The following is a 23,580-nucleotide window of genomic DNA, read 5'->3' on the forward strand; positions in this document are numbered from 1 at the left end:
CAAAAAAACATTCATATCTTGTCTGACATCTTTGCTACAAACTCGGGTCTTCAACTCGGGTTTTCAATTGAAAGCCTGAGTTAAAAGGTTAGGTATGAATGTTTTTTTGGGCTCAAACGAAAGAGCGGGTCGAGAAATGGCGTGCTAGGACCTCTAAAGATGGTTTTGAAGCAGGGGAGACTCCTAGACCCCACTGGACAATGTTGTCACAATTGCGCTTTTCAATTGAAAACAGACATCATCTTTAGAGAGATTTGTCATCTTTAAAGACTTCTGCACGCCATTTCTCGACCCGCTCTTCCATTTGAGCCAAAAAAAACATTCATATCTTGCCTGACATCTCTGCTACAAACTCTGGCCATCAACTCTGGTGTTCAGTTGAAATTGAAATTGTTAATTTACACAATAATAGGAGTGCATTGACGATTTTTTCTTAACTCGCAAAAATCTTCAAACAATTTGCTACCGATTGGTGATAAATTTTTTTGGAAATAATGAAATAGGGGGGATAACGCCTTTTTTTTCAGGGGTTATTTTTCAAAAATTTATTTTTAAAAAAGTACTAACTACGAAATGTTTTTTATTAGCTCGCAATTTTCTTCAAAACTACTTCAATGAGGAAAAAAATAAAAATTTGGAATATCTATACATGGGGGGCTAATTGATCGGATCTCAAGTCGGGACTAGGGATGTGCAAAAATTTTGTGACATGTATGACAGCCCCACGGCAGAATTTGAAACAAGGAAAATGGAAGGAGTCGAAATTAATGAGATTCATTGATGTAAATGAATGAAAATCCAAGAAGGAAGAATTAATTTGGCGCATGACAAACATGAGAAAATTGACAATTATGACGCAAAGAATAATTTTTGGGTTTGAAGAATTTAATAAAAAATTGAAGAATTTATCTTCCTCAGATCATCTTCAACTCGGTTCATCTAGTCCCTAGAAAATGAACAAATTATCAAAGTTATTCTTCAAATCTTTTAATCTTGTGCTAACTGAATTGTTGACGCAAAGTTTTTCCCATATTTCAATGATCATTTTTACCCCCATGCCCTATTAATAGAAGAAACAATAAAACGCAATAAAATAGTCTATTTACTTATACTCCTATAAAAAATGACCTATAGTTCATCGCAATCTTCATGACTAATTTTAGACATTTTTAAAATAAAAAATGCCTATAAAAGAATCTAGGTTCTGAAGGAATGCATACTAGAAACCGTTTGTAAGACGTGAGCAACCCTTTCATCGCTCAGATCCACAGCCAGGTCAGTGTTTTTTTCCAAATATAATGACTGGCTTCTTCTCAAAACACTTAAGTATCATTTTGACTTTGTGGTATGCACGCAGCCAGTCGTATCCGTAATATTCTAGTCGACAAACTCGCGGAGATTTTAGAAACAGAAGAGTGAGTGAGGGAGTGCATGACTGATCGACGCAAGCCCTCGGGGCTTTCTTCAAATGGATACTCTCCTTCCTCCAATCAGCCGCATACGTGTAGATATAGCTGACAGAGAGCATAGAGAAGTCAAAGACGAAAGTGGTAAGAGGGCTGGGTACATGGGTACCGCAAGCCATACTCACACGACAGAGCAACAGCTCTCATCAGAGGAGCAGAGAAGGACAGCAACTGCGTATTTATACGCTAAGCGAGTATCTACAACTCTAAATATATGCTTGTGCCTTTTTTGTATCACAAAACTCTGTTTTATTGAATGAAAGATATTCTTGCTGATGAAGTATATTGAAGATGCGATAGAAATAATGCATCATTCGGTAGATGGATTTACAAATACAAATTTCATCTATTTCAGAATTGAGTTTATTTGATTTAAACCAATGAATTTTTTTCATGAAACATTTTCCCGTCACGAGTGATCCTCACGATTTTTAGGTGTGTAACATTTTTGCGTTACAGGTGGTCCTGACGGTCCTTAAATTTGTAATATTTTTACGTCACATATAACATTTACGATCCGTGGTCCGGTTTTGGCCCCATAGGTTAGTCAATAGCACTCTAATCCGTACCTTCATTTCCAACGCTGCACGATTTTTCCCGCACCCCTTACGTCTAGGGGTGCGGGGTACAAACGAAAATGAATGTGGTAGATTCAGGTACTCACTGAGTACAATCGATACTATGAGAAACAAAATCGATTTATTAAACTTGAAATCCAAGTTCACACAGTTGCGAAAAAAGAAATGGCCAAAAAAAATTAATTGATCTTTTATAGGCTATAGGAAGAGAAAAACCGCAATTCTGAGTCTTGCATCTGCCTACAAGTACCTAAAATTTCCTCAGGAATCGAATGGAATTGGTTTTAAGGTTCTATCTCTCATAGTTTCCGAGATAATCGCGAAAAACGAAATGGATGAAAAAAATTAATTTAATTTATCTTGTATAGGGTGTAAGACGTGGAAAAACGTAATTCTGAGCCGTCTATCTTCCTATAGGGAACCCAAATTTCCTCAGGAATCGAATGGAATTGGTTTTAAGGTTCTATCTCTCATAGTTTCCGAGATAATCGCGAAAAACGAAATGGATGAAAAAAATTAATTTAATTTATCTTGTATAGGGTGTAAGACGTGGAAAAACGTAATTCTGAGCCGTCCATCTTCCTATAGGAAAACCCAAATGTGGTTTTAAGGCTCTATCTCTCATAGTTTCCGAGATAATCGCGAACAACGAAATGGCCGAAAAAAAGTAATTTAATTTATCTTGTATAGCGTGTAGGACATGGAAAAAGGCAATTCTGACCCGTTCATCTGCCTATAGGGAATCCAAATTTCCTCAGGAATCGAATGGAGTAGCTGTTAAGGCTCTATCTCTCATAGTTTCCGAGATAATCGCGAACAACGAAATGGCCGAAAAAAAGTAATTTAATTTATCTTGTATAGCGTGTAGGACATGGAAAAAGGCAATTCTGACCCGTTCATCTGCCTATAGGGAATCCAAATTTCCTCAGGAATCGAATGGAGTAGCTGTTAAGGCTCTATCTCTCATAGTTTCCGAGATAATCGCGAACAACGAAATGGCCGAAAAAAATTAATTTAATTTATCTTGTATAGGGTGTAGGACGTGGAAAAAGGCAATTCTGAGATGTTCATCTGCCTATAGGGAACCCAAATTTCCTCAGGAATCGAATGGAGTAGCTTTTAAGGCTCTATCTCTCATAGTTTCCGAGATAATCGCGAAAAACGAAATGGCCGAAAAAAATTAATTTAATTTATCTTGTACAGGGTGTAGGAAGTGGAAACACGCAATTCTGAACCGTCCATCTTCTATAGGGAACCCAAATTTTCTCAGGAATCGAATGGAACTGGTTTTAAGGCTACATGTGCGAAGGTCGATTTTCGCACTAGAGACCTTTACTCACATGTGAATATTTTTCGTCGACGGGTCTCGTCTCCCAGAAGTGAAGATGTATACCTTACCCGCAATAAAAAGTAGTGTAGCAGAAAAACTATAAATAATCAATATATTACGGATATTATTCCTCTATGCGGTTATCCAGCGCAATCCAACATGCAAAAACAACCGATATTCGTTTAGATACTTTGATCCGCGCCCATACTGACCAGTCTTCCGCGCAGTCTGTAAACCCGCGCTCATTCTGCACCTCATATCTTGTGAAGTATTGGGCCGATTTTGATGAATCAAAATTCATTTTATTCGTAAGAAGAAGAGGAATAACTTTCATTGGAAGCATTTTTCTGTGTCTCTCCCGGTTATTGCGGAATATCATTTGTTCACTGAAAATGGGGACTAATTTAATTATAACAAATTATTGCGCGACTGGAGGAAAAAAAATTCGGAGTCCGCACCGCCAAAACATGAAATCCAATAATAAAATTTCATCGACCTCTTAGTGACCACGGGAGTAACTCTTGCGTATGAGCTAACATGTGTGGAAATCCTCAAACGCGTGTGGATAAACATATTTGTTTTTCGTCAATTCGTTTAACAAAAATTGCGGCTATTATTATGGTTTGCAAAAATGAATAATTTACGGAGATATCTACTATTCGATGTGTTCCAAAGGCACGGGACCAAACGGTGTGTGAATGACGATCGACGAAATCAGTAGCGAAGCGGTAAACCGGGTTAAGTCGATTTTGACTATTGACCAGTTTTTGACGAATATCTCGGAATCTAAAAGAGATAGAGAAATTTTTGTTACAACCTTTTTTGTAGAGTCAATTGAGGGTTATAAAAAATGTTATGAGAAAAATTTTGCTATCTCTCTTAGATTCCGAGATATTAATCAAAAACTGGCCAAAAGTCAAAATCGACTTAACCCGGTTTATCGCTTTGCTACTGAAATGGTGTGTGAATATTGACATTTATCGACGAAAGATATTCACACACGTGAAACAGCGGCCTCTAGTGCGGAAATCAACGTTCGTACATGAGATCCGTGAAACCTCATCTCTTGCATGTGAAAATATCTTCACAAAACTCGAGAATAGGCCCCCTGAAAAGATGGCGCCACCCATATACATCTATACCCATTTCTCACACTCATTCCTAACATGTTATCAGTTGCCTAGTGTGCACGGAATCACACTCGTATACCCACACTCATAGAGCCCCGTCAAGAGACGAGAAGGAGAGAGAAAGAGAGAGAGAGAGAGAGAGAGAGCGAGAGAACCTGGAATGCACCGGGAACAGGTCGCAAGGATTCCGGCATTCCGAAATTCGCAGCGGGCGCGTCAGATAAATTCATTGTCTACGTGTAAGATTTTCTAGACTTGAGTATGATTTCAAGAGAAACTGGTTTTCAAATTGGATAATGCATGAATACATACACATATATATGGGCTGCCCCACCGAATCCACACGAATCCGGCATCTAAATTTTCCATAATTTCTTTTTTTATTCTTTATGGAACTTTTAGATGAAAAAGTCACGCCCACTGGGAGAGATACCTCGATTTAATTAATGAAACTCGGGTTAATTGTGCGATTTCACCTGAGAACTTTTTAAATGAATTGAATGGAGAAAAAATGGGAACATTGGTTCGGTCGGAATTTTTTTCAGTTTTTAGGAGATAATTGTCGTTCTTTTTCCATGTGACATTACCATTGGGGAGATTAATTTGGGGACATTGTGTGACGAGTGGGAAAATTTTCAGTTTTTGGGCACATGTGTGGCATGCCATTACAGGTTTTTTACACTTGAAAATGTTCAGCTAAAATTTTTTATACAGATCTCTACTAAAAATTTTTATGTGACAATTCCACAAATTTCCGGAATTTTCGTCTGTAAAAATCAAGATGTGATAAAAAAATCCATGGGAATTGTAAAAGACTTATAAGAATCGGGGAAATCACGTGAATATATTCTTAAATTTTCAATTGATTGCAAATTCATGTGAGTTGTTAAATTTTCTCCTCATTTCTACTTGAAATTATTTAAGACGAAGGCAATTTTAGCTGAGAATTATAAGACTGAATTCGAAGCGATGGTTTATTTGAATTAAACAAGGTTTATTCGAATCAAATAATTGAATTAAAAAAATGAAAGGAAGAAAATGAATGAAAGACTAATTAAATAAGGAAAAATGGGAACATTGGTACGGTCGGAATTTTTCAGTTTTCAAGAGATAACTATCATTCTTTTCCCACGTGACATTCCCATTGGGGAAAGTAATTTGAATACATTGTGTGAGGAGGAAGAAATTTTTACGTTTTGGGCACATACACGGCATGCCACTCAGCTTTTTTACGCTTGAAGGTGTTCGGCTAACATTTTTTATACAGATCTCCAAAATTTTTTATGCCACTTCCACAAATTTCCAGTAATTTCGTGATAAGAAAATCAAAATTTGACCAATTAAATCAAGTTCATTCGAATCAAATAATTGTGTTTAAAATATCGTAATCAAACTTCCATTCAAGCTCAATCTTCACTTTTATTTACGTTTTTTATAACACCAAATGAATGATTTTTTTAATATAACCAAATAATTCCTTAATTCAAATGAAGACATGATTAATTAGAATTAAAGTAATTGTTGAGACATCTCAGAGAACGAATTCATTAATCAAAGTGTATAATGAACTCTAATAACGGATCCAATTATAAATGAACTATTTATTTCCTACAATCAAACCATTTCCGTTTAAATAAATATAAGAGTTTAACAACTACCACAAAAATATTGTTCGAATGAATGGAAAAATATAATTCAAAGAGCTTTATTTGAATCAAATGTAATCTCCCCTTGTAGCAAACATACAAATTTTTACTGCAGGGGGAGATAATCTTTCGGGAGATAGTGTCTTTTATTTCGCCGAGAGCACGTGCAAAACTACTCGCGCGTCAATTCTACACACGACCTTGAACTTTGCGCATTCCACAAAATAAGTACTTTAAAGCCACGCAGTGATGTTAAAAATTCACTTTCTTCTAAAAACGTCAATTTGCCCCTGTTTGCAATTTTCTCATGTCAGTTTTCCCCTGCAAATTTACAATACTCCCGATGAGAATTTAGTTACATCCATTCCATAAATAAAAAAACACGGAAGATTCAACGAGTTTGAAATTCGTGATAGGTCACACGTGTAAAGTGTTACCGATGTATTTACATTTTGTTCGTTTGTTTGTTTTTTTTTCATGATCACGTTTTATCCTGCTCTCGATGGTCTCAGGATGTGTCGATTTTCCCATGATAAATGTAAAAAAATCAATACTATTTTTTTAATTTGTGATGATAGGTCACATTTGTCAAGTGTTACCAGTGTGTTTATATTTTTTCGGCTGTTTGATCTACAGAGATAGTGTTAATCGAACCGGTTAACTCATTCGGGATTATTTCAATGATTCCAAAAACTATTAATATTACTAAAAACTATTAATCGAATCGAATAAACTATTAATCGAAGGGGGAAATCCGGGATGATGCACTGAGAGTAAAATCTGAAGTTCGATTTACAATAAGAAAATAGTTGAGGCAGTTTTGGTGAACGATACGATTTTTTTGTATGCGGCACATAACATTATAGTAACTTCAGAAGCGTAATTTTTGCAAATCGAAATGCAGTTAAACTAACCAAAGTTCAAAAGTAACCACGACAAATCTATCGTGAGTAGAACTATAAAATAGTTGCAATGACTACATTCCATTGTAGTAATTACTTCACCGGCCAGTTACCGTCACCCATGAAAAATTGTCGAGAACTTTTTGACTATAATTCGATGGTGATGGAATATACTCAGAAGAATCATATTTTTCCCTCAGTGTGATGAAGCTGGCGACAACCGCGAGACCCATGAACCAAAACCACATTAAAACAGTCGTCATGACAAAATATAATGTTGTCACATGACGGAAAAAACTGAGTGAGTAATTAAACAAAAGTCTAACGTGTCCATTTTACCCCACTCTCCCCTAAGTTAGGGGAGGTTGGGGTAAAATGGACACTTTTGACTTTTTTTCAAATGTTAATAACAGCTTGAAATGTTGATGAAATTCAATAGTTTTTTTTTTCAATGCAAAGAACATTTCTTTCCCTTTGTAATGAGCCTAAACTGAGCTCAATTGATGAATTTGTTTCTGAGTTATGAGTAATTTAAAAAAAGTCCAGTGTCCATTTTACCCCATCCTCCCCTACATAAATAGGATATTTATTGGTATAACTTATCGAAATATTTAAATGAAGCAATACTTTCGGCCACGGCTGTTCCGTCAAATTTTGTATATTAATACTTTCATTCAAAAACTTTGTCTGTTTTGATTTGATCCTGTAATTGGCCTTGTGCCGTTGGGTCTTTACGAAATAAAATGAAAATGTTAACAATTATATATATAATAATAAAAATAACTCACCCGATTAGATTCCAATGCCTCAGCGCTGTGTTCCTCCTTCTGTTTGAAGCAACTGCTGCACTTGCTTTTGTTGAATATATTAGGAACAAATTTCCTGCACTCAGCACCGGCGCCACGGGGTGACGACACGACGTTTCCCCCCGACATCGCGTCACGTACAACACGATTGACGGAGTATACGTTTAATCATACACGTTGAACAAACATGCGAGTAATAACAGCCCAAGTGCAACATGTCAAAAATTCACGAGATGAACAGCGGATCAAAATACTTCCACCGCGAAAAAAGCCTCGCATTCGCTCACGCACAGTTCGCGAAAATGAACTGGGGGGGGGGGGGGAATTAAAAATAGTGCTGATAAAAAGGTGTAGTAACGGGAGATGTACGTGCTGAGGCACGCGATTTACATTCAGACGACATATTTTGATGTCTCCGTTCGCTTGTGTAAGCCATACGCAACGTATGGTACGCCCTTAGCGTTACAAATATTTTCATTTCACCGATTAAATTGGAAAACTTCCGAGAAATTTGGAATTTCGTAATGTACACAGTTACTTGGTGTTTTCATTTCGTTATTTCAGGAAAAATAAATCACAAACCACCAACGGGTCACAGTTTCTCGGAATTGCTCAATTCCTCTCATGCCTGGATGAATTTTTCCTCCAGATCGCGATCTACTTTGGTCCAAATTCATCACAACAGGCCGATTGTATAACAGTCCATTCATCACTCCTCATTCTCTCAATCCTTTATTTACATTTTCCTTTTACTCGATTTTTTTGCACTATTCACTGCTCGTTATCCACTGGAGCTGGAACTCCGCGGCCTTGATGACGTCCACTTGGCGGTTTTATTTCTATTTTTTCCACCTCTGTCGGGATTTTTTTCAAATTTGAAAAACATTGATCCCGTTGTTCGTCAAAATGACCGAAATTCCGTGTGTTGATTTTTTCAAGTGAAAAAATAAATCATTTCTCCGTATCGGATGCGCTAATCGAACGGAGTGATCGTATTTGTAAAAAAAATTAACCATCACCGTTCCCTGTATCGTAAACCGGCACCACCGCGTAATTCATCGTGCACATATTCTCGGTGTTATGATCCATGACACAGACAGGCGGGACCGTAAAAGTGAGGTCATGTTTGTGTTGATGTTACGGGCCTATTGGGGGATTTGTTTTTCTAACACTCGACCTTTTACTGTTGATACACTTCACCATATTACGAGGAACTACACGAAATTCTTGGACGTTGAGCGCAGAGCCACTGACAACACGACACTCTACAGAGGATACTCTGCACCTTGCGCTGCACGACTCCGCGCTCAGCGCGGAGGTGTGACTTCTCTCGTATTACAGTTTCCGAGGGAAAATTGTACGGGAGTACGAGCCACAGGCCACAGTCGTAGATACAGGTCTGAAAAGTCAACCCGATTTTTGGTGGTGGGGGTGGATGCCTTAACGACGGCAGATTTCGTAGTACCGGCAGTGACCGCTTGAGACGCTACGTGACGAGCGGATTTTTTTCTAATGATAATGAGTTCAATGGGGAAGTAATTGATTGATTAATTGTAACACAAACATGGCTCGTCTCGGACTCTCAATTTTTGCAGTTGGAAGGATTTCTGTTATAATCGTCAGTCAAACATGTTCGGTTAGTGGACTGTATACATTAGATTGCGCTTGGCGCGTTGCGCCCCTAGCGGTCGTCGACTGAACTTCAACATCTGTCATCATGTTGCGGTTAGAGATGCAAATGCGTCACATGACCCGTCATATGACGGTCATGTGACGCATTTGATACAATGTGACCGAATGTGATCTAATACAATTGTAATCTTCTTAATTCGTGGATTAGGAATAATAAAAGTATATATATCTTCCTCATGTTACATTTTTTCTTATAATTTTTTAAAATAGATTTTTTTGTTCGATTAGAGGAGGCAAAAATAAACTTCGAGTGAATTCATCAATTTTATTTATTTCTGTACAAAATTGTGAACAAATTCTGTACAAATTCTGTACAAAATTCTGTACAAAATGTGACCGTCTAATACAATTGTAATCTTTTTAACTCGTGGATTAGGAATAATAAAAGTATACATATCTTCATGTTACATTTTTTCTTCTAATTTTTTAAAATAGATTTTTTTGTTCGATTAGAGGAGGCAAAAATAAACTTCGAGTGAATTCATCAATTTTATTTATTTCTGTACAAAATGTGACCGTCTAATACAATTGTCATCTTTTTAACTCGTGGATTAGGAATAATAAAAATATATATATCTTCCTCATGTTACATTTTTTCTTATAATTTTTTAAAATAGATTTTTTTGTTCGATTAGAGGAGGCAAAAATAAACTTCGAGTGAATTCATCAATTTTATTTATTTCTGTAAAAAATTACAGTGCGCAGCAATTGAGCGAAAATTTCTCGGTGGAAACCAGGAAATTTACAGTATTAAAGTTCTTTTTTACACATTACATTGCAGTAAAAAATAAAAATTTGAGTTAGTCATTACAATTCAATATATTATTAAAGCGTACGTGAATGCTTTCCTTAAAAATATTTTAAATTCTTTTTACGGAAAGAATATGATACAACCTATATTACAAAATCTCTTTTTTTATATTCTTTTTGTCATTCCGGCCGTAAAGCTGCCTAGGGCCGTTACGACAAAAAATAGTATTCGACACGGCTTAGAAAAACTTTTCTAGTCCATATGATTACAACCCTCACCTTTGGCTCTGGCTGCAACCTCGTATTCACCAGAACAGTTTCTTTTAGGTCTTATGTCGAAATGCACTATTATTGCGTGAAGGGTGAGCGGGCGCAAGCTTCCCACATTGTAATCCTCAGATAAGAGGAAGGGCCTTACAATATTCTCCTTGGGCGCAAGATCCCTCTGTCTAACGAGACAATCGACAATTGTAAGCAGCAAGTGTCAAGCACAGCTATAATTCAGTATTGAAGCGGTAAACCGAGTTAAGTCGATTTTGACTATTAGCCAGTTTTTGCTGAATATCTCGGAATCTAAGAGAGATAGCAAAATTTTTCTCATGACTTTTTTTATAGCGCTCTATTGGCTCTACAAAAAAGGTCTTGACAAAAATCTTTCTATCTCTTTTAGATTCCGAGATATTCGTCAAAAACTAGCCAATAGTAAAAATCGACTTAACCCGGTTTACCGCTTCTCTACTGAATTATTAACAGCCACAGTAGCGAAGATGTAAAATGGCTCAAGGCGATTTCAGCTCACATTCAGTTCTTTGTTTGCGATGCATGAGGTTGCAATAAGTTATAAACCTGATAAGTTTTACAAAGTCACAACTGCTTGACACAATTATGCAATTCGTTCCCAAATAGAAACGAACGAGTAAGAAATGAACCCCCCTTTACCCCTCTCCGCTACCGAATCAATAATACAATCATTCACCATTCCCTCAAATAATTCTTCCTTCAACAATTCTTTCCAACCCTGGTAAAACAGTCCGATTATTTCCGACTGCGTGATAAAAAATGAATCGGAGTTAATGATGTTTCTGTCTTTGCCCATTAAACTCCGATTGGCTGGTGGGTAGAGTTTGGAGTTTGAGAAAATTATGAGAATTAATGGGAACAAGGGTATGTGGCCGTTATCGTCGGTTACAGTCCTTTTTATCGCGGACAAAAATATCATGACAAAAAAATCACGTCAAAAATATCACAAACAAAAATATCACAAGCAAAAATATCACCGATAAGAATATCACAGCTGAAACATCACAAACAACAATATCACAAACGAATGGAACTCAGAAGAAGGTCAGAAAGGAAGAAAGGCAGCCAAGATTAAACAATAACAACCCAACAATCAATATCTCGCTCACCAACTTGAATTTTCATGGAAATAATAGATATTTCCTAAGTTATCTGATTGATACGTGAGGAGAAAGACCCGTTGGAATTAGAATTCAATTTTTATACTACGAGGAGGCTTAAAGGATTATTTATGATCATTTGGACTGTGATATTTTTGTTCGTGATATTTTTGATTGTGATATTTTTGATTCATGATATTTTGGTTTGTGATATTTTTGCCGTGATTATTTTAATTGTGATAAAAAGGCCGTGATCGATTGGCCGATCACCGTTATCGTCCGATTACTTTCCAAAAGAGTGGTTGACAGATCTCATATTACGCATATAAACATTCAAATAAGCAATATATATTAAATATTTATATGAGCAATATGAGATCGATCAACCACTTTTTTGGAAAGTAGTCGGACGATAACGGCCACATCCCCTCGATCCTATTAATTCTCATAATTTTCTCAAACTCCAAACTCTACCCACCAGCCAATCGGAATATAACGCGCAAAGACAGAAACATCATTAACGCCGATTCATTTTTTATCACCCAGTCGGAAATAATCGGACTGTTTCACCAGGGAACCCTCCACTCCAACTCCCACTCTTCACTGAATGCTCATGAGTTGTATGCCACAAGACGCCTTACACGTAAGGAAAAACGGTCCCTCCTGAAACGGCATGAAGGTCGCCGGCACAATATGATAAGTCCCCGCGACCACCTCCGAAAGTTCCAAATAAACAAATCCCGACCTAAAAGGCCCAGACGTTTTATTCTGAAAGGCAGTTGGTGCCTCAGGATCGCCCAACGTAACAGCCGTGATTTCAAACCCAATCTGATACTGTTTCGGTCCCTTCAAAATAACCAAAAGATAGTTATTATTATTCGAGCTCTCCAGCACCAGTTGATATCTCGGATTCTTCCCATAAGTAGCCGGATGATTAGCACATCCCCCTGCAGTCTCCCCCTTCCACTGCCCATCAGTAACAGTCTTCTCGAACTTGTAAGGCTCAGCAATCTTCTTGAGCGTGAACTGACAAGTGCCATATGCTCTCAGAGTGTAATAAATCGTATTCATCTTCTCGTACTGAGAGATGACGAGAGTGTACTTCGACTCACTACTCGGATCCAGCTTGATCTTCGAAAGATAATGAGGACTGTTGATCCTCACCCCATCGATGTACGGCGGTGGATCGTGAGGGTAATACACCCTCTTCCCGCTATTCTTGTACACCAGAACTGTGATGTACTCCTGGTTCTGCCTGAAGTCCGCGATATCAGTGATGTGTCGCGTCAGGAGGATCCAAATGGCCCCGGAGACCCCGGACTGCACCTCCAACGAGAACTGGGGATTGTCTCCAATATTATAAGCATCCTTGATCGGCCCCGTTCCAGCATTCCACATCTGATGTATGCAGTAAGTGTAATTGAACAGCCCCGGATTCCAATTCAAATAGAAGACGTCGAAAAAATGACAAATACTCTCGTAATCAATCCAGAAGATGCCGTTGTCATACTGCGACGCAGACTCAGGATCGTAGTTAAGGAGTCTCTTGAGCTCAGGCGTCCAGTGCTGGACGTCATGTTCAGAGTAGTTCCCACGCCATCTTAGATGGGACCAAGGGTTCTTCAGCAGCAACAGCTTGTTTCCGTTAATGAGCCTTACATCGAGGACTGCATAGGCATGCGTGGGGACCAGTCCCGTCTGGTCGGCCACGGGGTCCGAGAGCTCCCCAGTGGCGACTGTCACCAGGACGTCTCCCTTGTGGATCCTCTCCAAAAGAGTCTTGAAGAGGCCGTTCTTGTTAAAGTCTGGGTCATTCGGCCTGATCGCCCATCGCTCTGGGATCCATCCAGTTAAGGCGTGGAGGTCAATGTTGCTGTTGGAGCCGGGGAAGTCGTAGCCCCCCATGACCTTCATGTAAGCTTTCTCCAGTAAAGAGATCCAGAGCTCCCCCCGGTTGCTGGAGTACGAGCATAACAGCTGGTTCTCCCTTCCCACTGGGAGGTGATCGTCTATAATGACCTTTCGGGGAATCCCATTTATGTGGAGCTTCACCATGTACTTCCCCGAGGGATTGTGAACCGGTTCCCTTGAGGTTCGGTTTTGCGGGAAGAGGATCGAAGTTATCAGACGCTGACCGAAACGCTTTTCGTACTGCGCGCTCACCGCTAGGGACGCCACGAAGGAGCAGTCAGAGACGACTGTTTGTTTTATGCTGTAGTAGTCCACGTGCGTTCCTAAAACCAGTTTTGGACTCTCGAAGAGCTGACTAGGACGCGCCCAACGGGCGAAGTCTCTCTTTTGCTTTGGGGCTAACTCGAGGAGACCGTCTTTGTCGGAGAAGAGGGTGGGCGAGGTGAACCTTTCGGCCAGGTCGACTGTCATGAAGGGGACGAACTCGTTGTCGTTTATGTGGGAGGTCGTTAGGAGGGTCTTTTTCTCCTCCTCGGTGTAGCTGTCGCTGCCACCGGTCACCTGGAGGTGCGCGCTGCTGCCGCGGTGGAGACCTCGACGCGGGGGGAGGGCGCGGTTTTGCGGGGGCTTTGGGGGGGTGGGGATGGAGGTCGGGGTGGAGGTTAAGGGGGAGGAACCTTCCTGGTGGTGGCTCTCCTCGGGGGAGTCAGTGGGGGACTCGAGAATTGTGTCGGGGACTGGGGGGAGGGTCGAGAGGAGCGCTAGTTGGGACGGGGTGGTTATGCCCTCGAGGGCTTCGGCTCGGGTAATTGCGCGGGCGCTCAGGTTGGTCAGCTGCTGCTGCTTGTCGGGGGACGTTGTCGTTTTTTTCTGGAAGAAGAGAGTCGCGAGGTAGGGTAAACAGGCCAATAACTGGACGGTTAAGGAAATGATCAATTTCATTGAAGGATTTAAAATCGATGAAGTAGCTGAATGAATAAAAAATGAGTTCTAGATCGGAAAGAATATATGAATTAGGAAAAAAACATAATTGAAAGTGACACAAATGAGAGGAAAATAATTCTGTAGCGAAGCGGTAAATCGGGTCAAGTCGATGTTGACTTTTGGCGAGTTTTTGATGAATATCTCGGAATCTAAGAGAGATAGAAAATTTTTTCTCATGACCTTATTTATAACCCGCAAGTGGCTCTACAAAAAAGGTAATGACAAAAATTTTCTTATCTCTTTTAGATTCTGAGATATTCGTCAAGAACTGACCAGTAGTCAAAATCGACTTAACCCGGTTTACCGCTTCGCTACTGAATTAAATGAGGGATAAGTAGAGTATCGTCCAAATTCCGAATAACTGGACGCTAGGGCCAATAGTTGGACGGTGAATGGCCAATACATAGACGGTCTGGAGGAATATAGAATTTTCATCCAGTTTATACAAACACGTGAATTTTTTTTATTGAAATGTTAAGGAATACAAGGCCAAATAAATTCTTAATCTTGGGGGTGTGATTCTCCTCCTGAAAATATTGTACTATTTCCCACTTTTTAATCAGTGATAATTTTTTCATACGAATTTCAATTGAGAAAATTAAATGAGAAAAAATCATTCTTTGGAGGGCGGTTTTGGGTTAAAATAGAGGTTTGAAATTATTAGGAGATTTTTATTTATTTATTTGGAAATGATCTACGAGGCGCAACAGTGAAAAATTGGACAAGAGTTGTTTCAGAACCACCCTCATGCTGATGAATCTACTGTTTCAGTTTTAATGTAAAAAAATAAGGAAAAAATTTGTTTCGATTTTTTTATTCATCAGGAAGAGGCTTTAGAGGAGAGGCATTCCACACTATTTCAATAGGCTAACATTTGGCTTTGCTCGATTTTTGAATATGTTGTAGAAGAGGTCCAGAAATGTCTGCAAGCTCGAAGAAACACATTTTTTTCCAAAGGTTATACAAAATACAAAATTGGAGGTGTCTCTGGGTACGTAAGTGTTTATAACATCATAACTCGATAAATATTGGTTTTATCAGAAAAATGATGAGGTACTTTTTTATTGCCAAAGGGTGATAGATTCGAACAACTATTTTATTTTTGCGAGAAAGTCCAATTTACAATACGTTTGTTAATAAACAAATTAGAAAGTTGATAAAGAAACATGTTTGCAGGTCTCACAAATTACCAAAAAAATATTTTATCGAGTGCATACCAGAGAATTCACTGTTAAATTTTTATAGTGTTTCAATATAGAGTCTAAGGTATCACGTACAACGCAGTTAACCGACTGCGTTGAGTAGGGCGACAAGAGAGCTCTCATTGAATCATACTCAGTGGTTTCTCAGCGTATTATTCTTCTTAATTTTATGAATTGCAGTGATGTAAGAGCTTATCAATTAATTCCGAGTTAACTATCAATTATTTTGAGTCAGTTATCAAGTTTAATATCAAGAGATTATCAAGTGCAGTGTAAAGACTATTATCTAATTTGACATTGAGACATTCACCAATTCGTGTATCCCTAAAATCTAGACGCGTGGCTTGTGCCACAAATAAAGTATGGGATTACATCACCAGTATTTTTGTAATCCGCGTGTCTTTAATTTCACCCTTTCCATATCACGTGCACCCAATCCGCCGTAATATTAGCCTCAATCTCTAACACATCTTATTTGTAGCCCTTGATTCGCTCTACCAAAAACATTATTACGAAAATTTCATTATCTCCCTTGGATTCGGAGATATTCCTCGAAAACTAAAGGCGAAGTCGACTTGAACGACTTACCGCTTCGCTACTGAATTTAATTATTTCTTATTTTTTTAAACATTAAAACTGAAGTAGTAACCTCATCAGCAGGATAAATAAAGGCCTCCCTTTAACCCACACTGTTGGGTTAAAACTGGAAATTGAAATACCTCGAACTTCGAGGATGAAATATGATAATTGAGACATGAAATATTTCAGTCAGGAATTTATCAAAGGGATCTCATGGTTATCTACCGTATCCAATGCAAGCTGTGCTGCATCAGCATATAAAAGGACAGCAACATCCTTCCAGCCTTCGTCATCAGCATCGAGAGCCTCATTGATGAGAAATTTCACTCTTTGTAAATTCGTGTCGACAGTTGGACTCTTGCTCCCTTCATCTTCTTTAACTAGTTAATGGCAAACATCAATCAATGAGTAAATCGATCGATTCGAACCCACGACACATGAATTTGATTAAATAATAATCAGGAAATTTTTATAAAAAAATATTTTCCGATGATAACGTTGCAAAAATATTGGATTATATTAAAAAGGAGAATCATCCCATGAAGGAAATGTAGAAATTATTCTTCGAATGGAAGATTCATTAAATTTTCCGCTAGAATTTCTATAATAATTTGAAAAAAACTAGACGAATGGAAAGGTGAGGTGAAATGAACCTCCTCCAACCATGAATATCTCCGGACCTAACGATACCATTCAAACAAATCAGATTTCATTTTTAAGTCTCAACAAATATCTTCAAAATGAAAAAAAAAGTATTCAATTTTACTCTGCCGGTCTCAAGCTATCGATTATTGAAATCCTTCAATTTCACCCATCCCTCCAAAAAGATGAGGTAAAATGCATCTCCTTAAATCCGTGATATCTCCAAATCTAACGATGCGATTTGAATAAATCAAGTTTCATTTCAAATCTTTCGAAAAAACCTTCAAAATGAAAAAGACATATTGCAATTTCACTCTGCCAATCTCGAGTTATTGAAATTTTTAAAGAAAAAAGTTCATTACCCCGTCTTCCCCTTCCAATTGCGAATAACTCGAGATCGGCAGAGTGAAATTCAAAATTTTCTCTTCATTTGAGAGATATTTTTTCAAACTTTAAAATGAGTCCCGAGTCATGAAAATTGTATCATTTCTTCAGGAGATATCGATGATTAAATAAGGTTGATTCTAGTTCAACTCCATGATTTCGATAAACAAAATACTTACTGTACGTTTGTAAAACAGAAATTCGTTCCCTGTACTCCGCGGCTTTAGTCCTGACCGAGAACCCCGCAGGAGAGCTCCTCGGCGATATCCTCTCGAGGAACCGGGCGGCGACATCATAATAACAAAGTGCCTTTCTATACAGCTCCGAATCGTCAAACTCCACGGCCTTCCTCGCGGCCTTCTTCGCATTTTCCAAATTACCATCCCCCATATTCATTCATACCACCACTATCTCCATGCACAGTTGACAATCAAAACATTAAACTCGATTTTCAAATGTATTATTAAAAAAAAATGATCTACTGAGGTCTGATCCATCTAAACTTCATTATTCTGAATAAATTGAAACAATTCCGTTTAATTAATGCAACTGACCATTAAAATGGAACGGTGCTAAATTTTAATAGCATCATCTTACCATACTTTTCCTTCCAAAAATAAATCATTTGTCATCTCATTATTGGGAAAAATAATCGCACAATTACTCTCGCATTCAGGAAATTTCAAGGTACAGTGCGTGATATTCACCGTACTATATCAAATCGGCGTCTTCTCTGATTGGTTCCACCATTGACTGATAAATTGGCGGGAACTTTGAATTCGCCTTCGGCGAGCGCTACACACCTTCCACGGATCAAAAAACACTTTTTCGTGAGAAGGCCCGGTAACCCGCGATTCTGACGAAAAATTGCATTCATCACACGGTTCAAAAGTATTTTCTGACGAATGTGATTATAGGCCGAGCCGAAGGCGAGGCTACAAAGCCAAATTCGTCAGAAAATACTTTGTGGACCTTGTGATGAAAATAACTATTACGCACTTGTATCGAAATATAGTATGTCGGCCATGTGACGAACAATATTGTTTATGCCTCTAGGGACGGAAAACCGCAAGTCTAACCTCGCTTCGCTCGGTTAAATCGCGGTTTTCAGTCCTCGAGGCATAAAATATCGTGTGCCACACGGCAGTAAAAGTATATTTCTAACCTAGGGAGGGAAAATAAAGGATCCTCAGCCGCCAGTGCAATTACCAGCCGAGCCGAAGGCGAGGTTGGTAAGCACGCGGCTGAGGGTCCTTTATTTTACTTCCCGTGGTTAGAACGCCATTCCGTCCCGGCGTAGGCGCAAAGTCAGAGTTCCCTCCCGCGAAGCGGGAGGAAAATGTAACTTTGCGCCCGCCGGGACGGAATATACTATTGTTATGACGGTCATAGGCAGGGATTCGCGGACACGCAGCGTTTCTTTACGTCCGAAATGACAAAATAGTGTATTTCGTAACGAGTGCAAAAAAGTGTTTTTTGGCGAGTGGGAGGTTTATATCACGAGCCGAACGCGAGTAATATAATCCCACGAGCTAAAAAACATTTTTTTACGAGTTGCGAACAATATTTTTCATCACAATGTGGCGGAAATTGGAGTTTTAGGCACGCAGAGCGTGCCGAAAAGTTCACTTTTCGTCACAGCGTGATGAAAATATTATTTTTCCGGCCTGTAGCGATGGGGTTTTTTACTCGTGTGGCATTGGCCTCCGAGCCGTAGGCGAGGACTGGCCAACCACACGAGTAAAAAAACCCCATCGCAACAGCCCAGGAACAATATTTTTCTGTAGTGATTTTCGAGTTTTCGGGTTTGGAAAGTATGTAATACCAATTCCCAGACGAGAAATCGCGAGAAGCAGTACAGAAAATGACTTATTGAGGTCTTAACTCAACTAAACTTGAGATTTGGAAAAAAAAATCGCAATTTCAAACTACCCGCCAAAATGACACTTCCGGTTGAATTTGCGACCGCAAAAATAGCTAGCGCCATCTAGCCCGCGTCCACTTTCGACGCACTTGGGCGTCTATTGGTGAAACAAGAAAGCCGTTTTCCATTACCAAAGGGCAATACCTGACAAAACCCGTCTCGCGCCATATTGCATGCTTGTGTTTGGTTTGCCATTGTTGGCGCGTGGTCAAATATTAAAGAAACTTGTAATTAGGGTGTAAAAATGTCGGACAATCAGGTAATAACCATCAATATTCATCGTCGGCTTCATTATTACCGGGATTAGGGACTGATGCGCGTTTTTGTGCACATGGGGATGGGTTTTTTTTGGCGAATGCCGACTCCAGATATATAACCTTCGTTTTCCAGGAACAGAAAGCTGATACCGGTACGGGCGACGCAAATTCTGAATACATCAAGCTCAAAGTCGTTGGCAATGTGAGTATTTCAGTCGTTTTAGGGTAGATTTTTTAGATTTTCTGCGCATTTTTGGGGGTTTCTTGACGAATTGAGGGTCTTAATTTTGGTTTTGATTTTTTTTTCACTTCAGGACAGCAATGAAATCCACTTCAGGGTAAAGATGACGACTCAAATGGGCAAACTCAAAAAATCCTACAGCGACAGAGTGGTAGGCAGCGTTGGCTAGCTATTCGCTTCAGGCGTTCTAACCTCCAAATTTGGGGGTTTGGGAATGGCTTTTAATTGAACTTTTTTCTCTTGCAGGGGGTGCCAATGACTTCTCTCAGGTTCCTGTTCGATGGAAAAAGGATCAATGACGATGAAACACCAAAGCAGGTAATTTGGGGGTTGATTGGGGGCTGGGGAGGTGGGTGGGCGATCCTGGGAGGAGGAGGGTCGAGAGGATTAAGAGGGGGTTTTCGATTTTGGGGATAATATCTGGAAATTTCAGGGGGTAAGGAACTGTTTTGTGGAGCGGAATGAAAACTACAAAAAAGATTTCTATGATTTTTTTCTATTTCAAGATATTTAGCAAGAATGAGTAGTTTTTGAAATTTTATAGATTTGTACTTGAGAAATGTCTGAGGATCGTGAAATTCTTATTGAGATCGGCCTTACGGCCAGAATGACAGAAAATATTATTATAAAATTCTCGATTTTTGGGAAATCCCTGAGAGCTGAAGGGAAATAGGAAAATTTTCTATTTACGCCAACAAATTATTACTGTATACTATGTATTTATGAAAACACTTGGCTGAAGGCCCTCGGGCGATGGCCTATTGTAAGAAAAAAAAAATTTTTTGTTTGTAATTTTCTTGCAATAAATTCCATTAAAAATTAAAATACGAAAATTTTTATGGGGATCTTTTTTGTAGAAGAAAATGTGAGGTACAAAAAAATTTCCATGGAAATTTTCGTAAAGGGAAACAACAGCTACAGGAAAGAAACCACGAAAACGCCAATATCTCCTTAGAGAAAAAAAAGTTTTCATTTTCGGGGACATGTCGATGAAATTTAGTGAGAGATTCCCAAAAATTGAAAATGTGTCCCAGAAAATCAGTGATATTCCTCTGAAAATTAGAGACGACACGCCTCCAATAATAAGTCTTTGCATAAACAACAATAGTTCTCTACTTAATTTCGTTAATCTCCGTAAAAATAATCTCAATAAAATACTGAAATGTGAATTGTTGCTTTGAATTTTCACCAACTGTTGTGATTCTTAACCGCTGAGTGACGATTTTTTTTTCAATTGCTAAAAAACAAACGTCCATCTACTGGGGGGTTTTCTTAAGTGTCCATCTACTGGGCAGTTTACCCTATCTCCTTTAAATATTTGTGGTCAGTTGCTTCTGCGAATTTTCTGGTGGTAAAGGATCTAGTACAGTTCAAATTACTCAGTCTCACTAGAAGCTCAGATCTTTGTTGATCGTGCTTAGAACAGTCCCATAAGACATGATCAAAAGTTTGACTTTCGGCTCCGCAAGCGACCTTGGTTTAGTGACATTCAATAAACGATGAGTCATCTCCAAGATTGTATTCCAACCTTCAAAATGCGATCAGATTCGTTTGAATCGTATCGGTCATTCCGAAGAAATTGATTGATCGAAAAAGTATTTTACTTTACTCTAAATCCTTGAAATTGTCATCACTACTCTACTATCATTGTATTGTTATGAAATTCGTTATTCGAACCTCTCTATTCTTTTCTTCCCCGAGCTGACAAAACTACTCATTACTCCTTCCATTCTGGCGTTATTCACGTCTATTTTCTATCATTATTCTTTATTTTGTTTATTTTTTCATTAAATCTCTCTTCTCCGATTAATAAACGTCTTCCTCCATTTTCAAATACTGGGATTTATTACAATAAATGAGATATAATCCATTGGAGCGTTGCTAATGGGAGTATTTTCTGTGGCTGTACACACGAAAAAATTTAATAGAAAAACCAAGTGAATTCGCTAGACGATTCCGTTGGATTTCAATTGAACTTTCTATTCTGCAAAAATTTCTAATCTGCAAAACTGATCTCTCTCTTTGCCATGCAACAAAACATTCGGGAAATATCCGATAATAGAATAAGTTGTGTAGAAAAATCTAATTCTACTGACTTTTTCTATACAATATTTTGTATTGAACATTTCAATAGAATCGGCCAAAAACTAATAGAAAGTTTATCAGAAATAAATGATAATTTCTTTTCGGTTCATCGGTCAGTTTATTAGTTAAATTAAAATAGCTCTTACGTTTCTACCCTGACTCTAGGTTCTCTTCAGGATAATTTTGCATAAATCAACACAGTAAGTGTTTAAAGATGAGTTGATACACTCCACGAAGATTTATTAGAACGAAAAATACAGAGGAAACACTTCTCTCTCGTAGTCAATTAAGCGTTGGTGCTATTTTAAATAATGTAACCAATAAACTGACCGATAGGCCAAAGAAATAGTCATTTATTGAATAAAAAGTACGGTTGAAAGATCATTGATGAACGGTTCAATAGAAATCCAATCGAATTGTGTAGCAAATTCACTAGGTTTTTCTATTACATTTTTTCATATCTATTGTGTAGATGTATAAAACTAAAAGTAGAATCAAGGAAATGAAGGATTCTATTCTAGTCTATTTCACTCAATTCTCACCTAAAAATCCTTTGTTTACATCGAAAATTGATTGTTTAATTTTTATTTTTCATTCAAATTTCAGCTCGAGATGGAGAATGATGATGTGATCGAGGTGTATCAAGAGCAGACAGGCGGTTACGTTTAAATAGCGCTACTCGAGAAGCAGAAGAAAAAAAAAGCAACAAATACCACGCAATTTCATTATTTCCCTTCATTATTTTCTTTTTCCCCTGTTGAGCGACAGTGATTAAATATTTAGTTCAATTGAAATGGACAACAACGGACTATCAATTTCTGTTAAACAGCAGAAGTCACCGAAAGTGTATTAAGTTTATTATCTATTTAGCACTCATTTCTTACATTAATATTGTATCTGAATATTCGTGTTTGGACATGAAAAATAATACGAGAAACATTTGACTATATGCAATACTTGAACATTCTTACATTCCTAATGTCGAGAGGATGATAATGGGATAAATTTTGATAGTCTGTCCATTGATGATAATTGCGTGCTGAATTCAATGTTTTAGCCTCTCGATCAAATGCGCTATGAATGAATATAAAGTAATACATTCACATGAAAAACATGATTTCGATATCAATTAATATTAATAACAACAAAGGACAAGCATACAGATACTTGCTCATAAAGCGTGATTATACTGATATAAGATTTGAATAATTTGAAGAAATCATTAAAATTCCGGAAGGTTTCATTTCTTTGTCATTTGAATAAAAAATAATGTAATAATTATGTTGATTTGTTTTGATCAATCATCTCCCCCCTAAATTACAGAGAAAACAAAATGTAACAGCATTCTATTGGATGGAAAATTATCATTCTCATCAGTACTCCCAGTAATAAAAAAAGTTGATAAAAAAATAGTTGATAAAATTTTTTTTTTGCTTGAAGTGCGTCAGACAGTCGTGTTTCGACTGTCTCATTTTGCCCCACTCTCTTCCCTAGAAGCTAATTCCAATTGACGCAATTGGCAGATCTTGGGAAGATGATTAGTAGGCGTCTTCAAGAGCTTGAGCATCCAAATCAGGGCTTGTTTGATGACTTCATAAGATATTTCGGGTAGTCCCCTTTCCAAGCGAATAACATTCCCTGGAGTACTCGGTAGGTTGAACAGCCGTTTGA

At 38.2% G+C, this 23,580-nt stretch overlaps 3 protein-coding genes across 4 annotated transcripts in view; 1 reads left to right on the forward strand and 2 right to left on the reverse strand.

Moving 5' to 3' along the window:
• The window catches only part of LOC107039654 (protein outspread), a 43,078-nt gene extending 35,091 nt beyond the window's left edge, over positions 1 to 7,987 (reverse strand). For both annotated transcript variants that reach the window (XM_015259402.1, XM_015259403.1), the window contains exon 1: positions 7,841 to 7,987. In XM_015259402.1, the coding sequence (XP_015114888.1) occupies positions 7,841 to 7,987 (147 nt within the window). The remainder of the gene's footprint in view (positions 1 to 7,840) is intronic.
• Positions 7,988 to 10,979: 2,992 nt separating this feature from the next.
• LOC107039598 (calpain-7) lies at positions 10,980 to 18,083 on the reverse strand. The gene is made up of 4 exons (XM_015259310.1): positions 18,000 to 18,083; positions 17,582 to 17,813; positions 16,602 to 16,756; positions 10,980 to 14,481 (listed from the first exon to the last, which is right to left on the reverse strand). Exons 2-4 carry the CDS (start codon positions 17,796 to 17,798, stop codon positions 12,301 to 12,303), a joined length of 2,553 nt encoding a protein of 850 aa, XP_015114796.1. The 5' UTR covers positions 17,799 to 17,813; positions 18,000 to 18,083; the 3' UTR covers positions 10,980 to 12,300.
• A 1,340-nt stretch (positions 18,084 to 19,423) lies between these two features.
• LOC107039608 (small ubiquitin-related modifier) lies at positions 19,424 to 23,035 on the forward strand. The gene is made up of 5 exons (XM_015259323.1): positions 19,424 to 19,585; positions 19,717 to 19,785; positions 19,898 to 19,975; positions 20,071 to 20,142; positions 22,516 to 23,035. The coding sequence occupies exons 1-5, from the start codon at positions 19,571 to 19,573 to the stop codon at positions 22,576 to 22,578; spliced, it is 297 nt and encodes a 98-aa protein (XP_015114809.1). The 5' UTR covers positions 19,424 to 19,570; the 3' UTR covers positions 22,579 to 23,035.
• The last annotated feature ends 545 nt before the right edge of the window (positions 23,036 to 23,580 follow it).

The sequence above is a fragment of the Diachasma alloeum genome, unplaced genomic scaffold, assembly GCF_001412515.2.
Source record: "Diachasma alloeum isolate Michigan unplaced genomic scaffold, Dall2.0 Dall_scaffold_00302, whole genome shotgun sequence".
Taxonomy (NCBI): domain Eukaryota; kingdom Metazoa; phylum Arthropoda; class Insecta; order Hymenoptera; family Braconidae; genus Diachasma; species Diachasma alloeum.

What these genes read in the sequence shown, in the direction of transcription:
- LOC107039598 (XM_015259310.1), bottom strand. Translation starts at nt 17,798, where the DNA reads ATGAATATGGGGGATGGTAATTTGGAAAATGCGAAGAAGGCCGCGAGG. An exon ending in TTCTGTTTTACAAACGTACA is followed by an intron (nt 16,757 to 17,581) that starts GTAAGTATTTTG and finishes GCCATTAACTAG; the next exon opens with TTAAAGAAGATGAAGGGAGC. An exon ending in CACAGCTTGCATTGGATACG is followed by an intron (nt 14,482 to 16,601) that starts GTAGATAACCAT and finishes CTCTTCTTCCAG; the next exon opens with AAAAAAACGACAACGTCCCC.
- LOC107039608 (XM_015259323.1), top strand. An exon ending in AGCTCAAAGTCGTTGGCAAT is followed by an intron (nt 19,786 to 19,897) that starts GTGAGTATTTCA and finishes TTTTCACTTCAG; the next exon opens with GACAGCAATGAAATCCACTT. An exon ending in ACGATGAAACACCAAAGCAG is followed by an intron (nt 20,143 to 22,515) that starts GTAATTTGGGGG and finishes TTCAAATTTCAG; the next exon opens with CTCGAGATGGAGAATGATGA.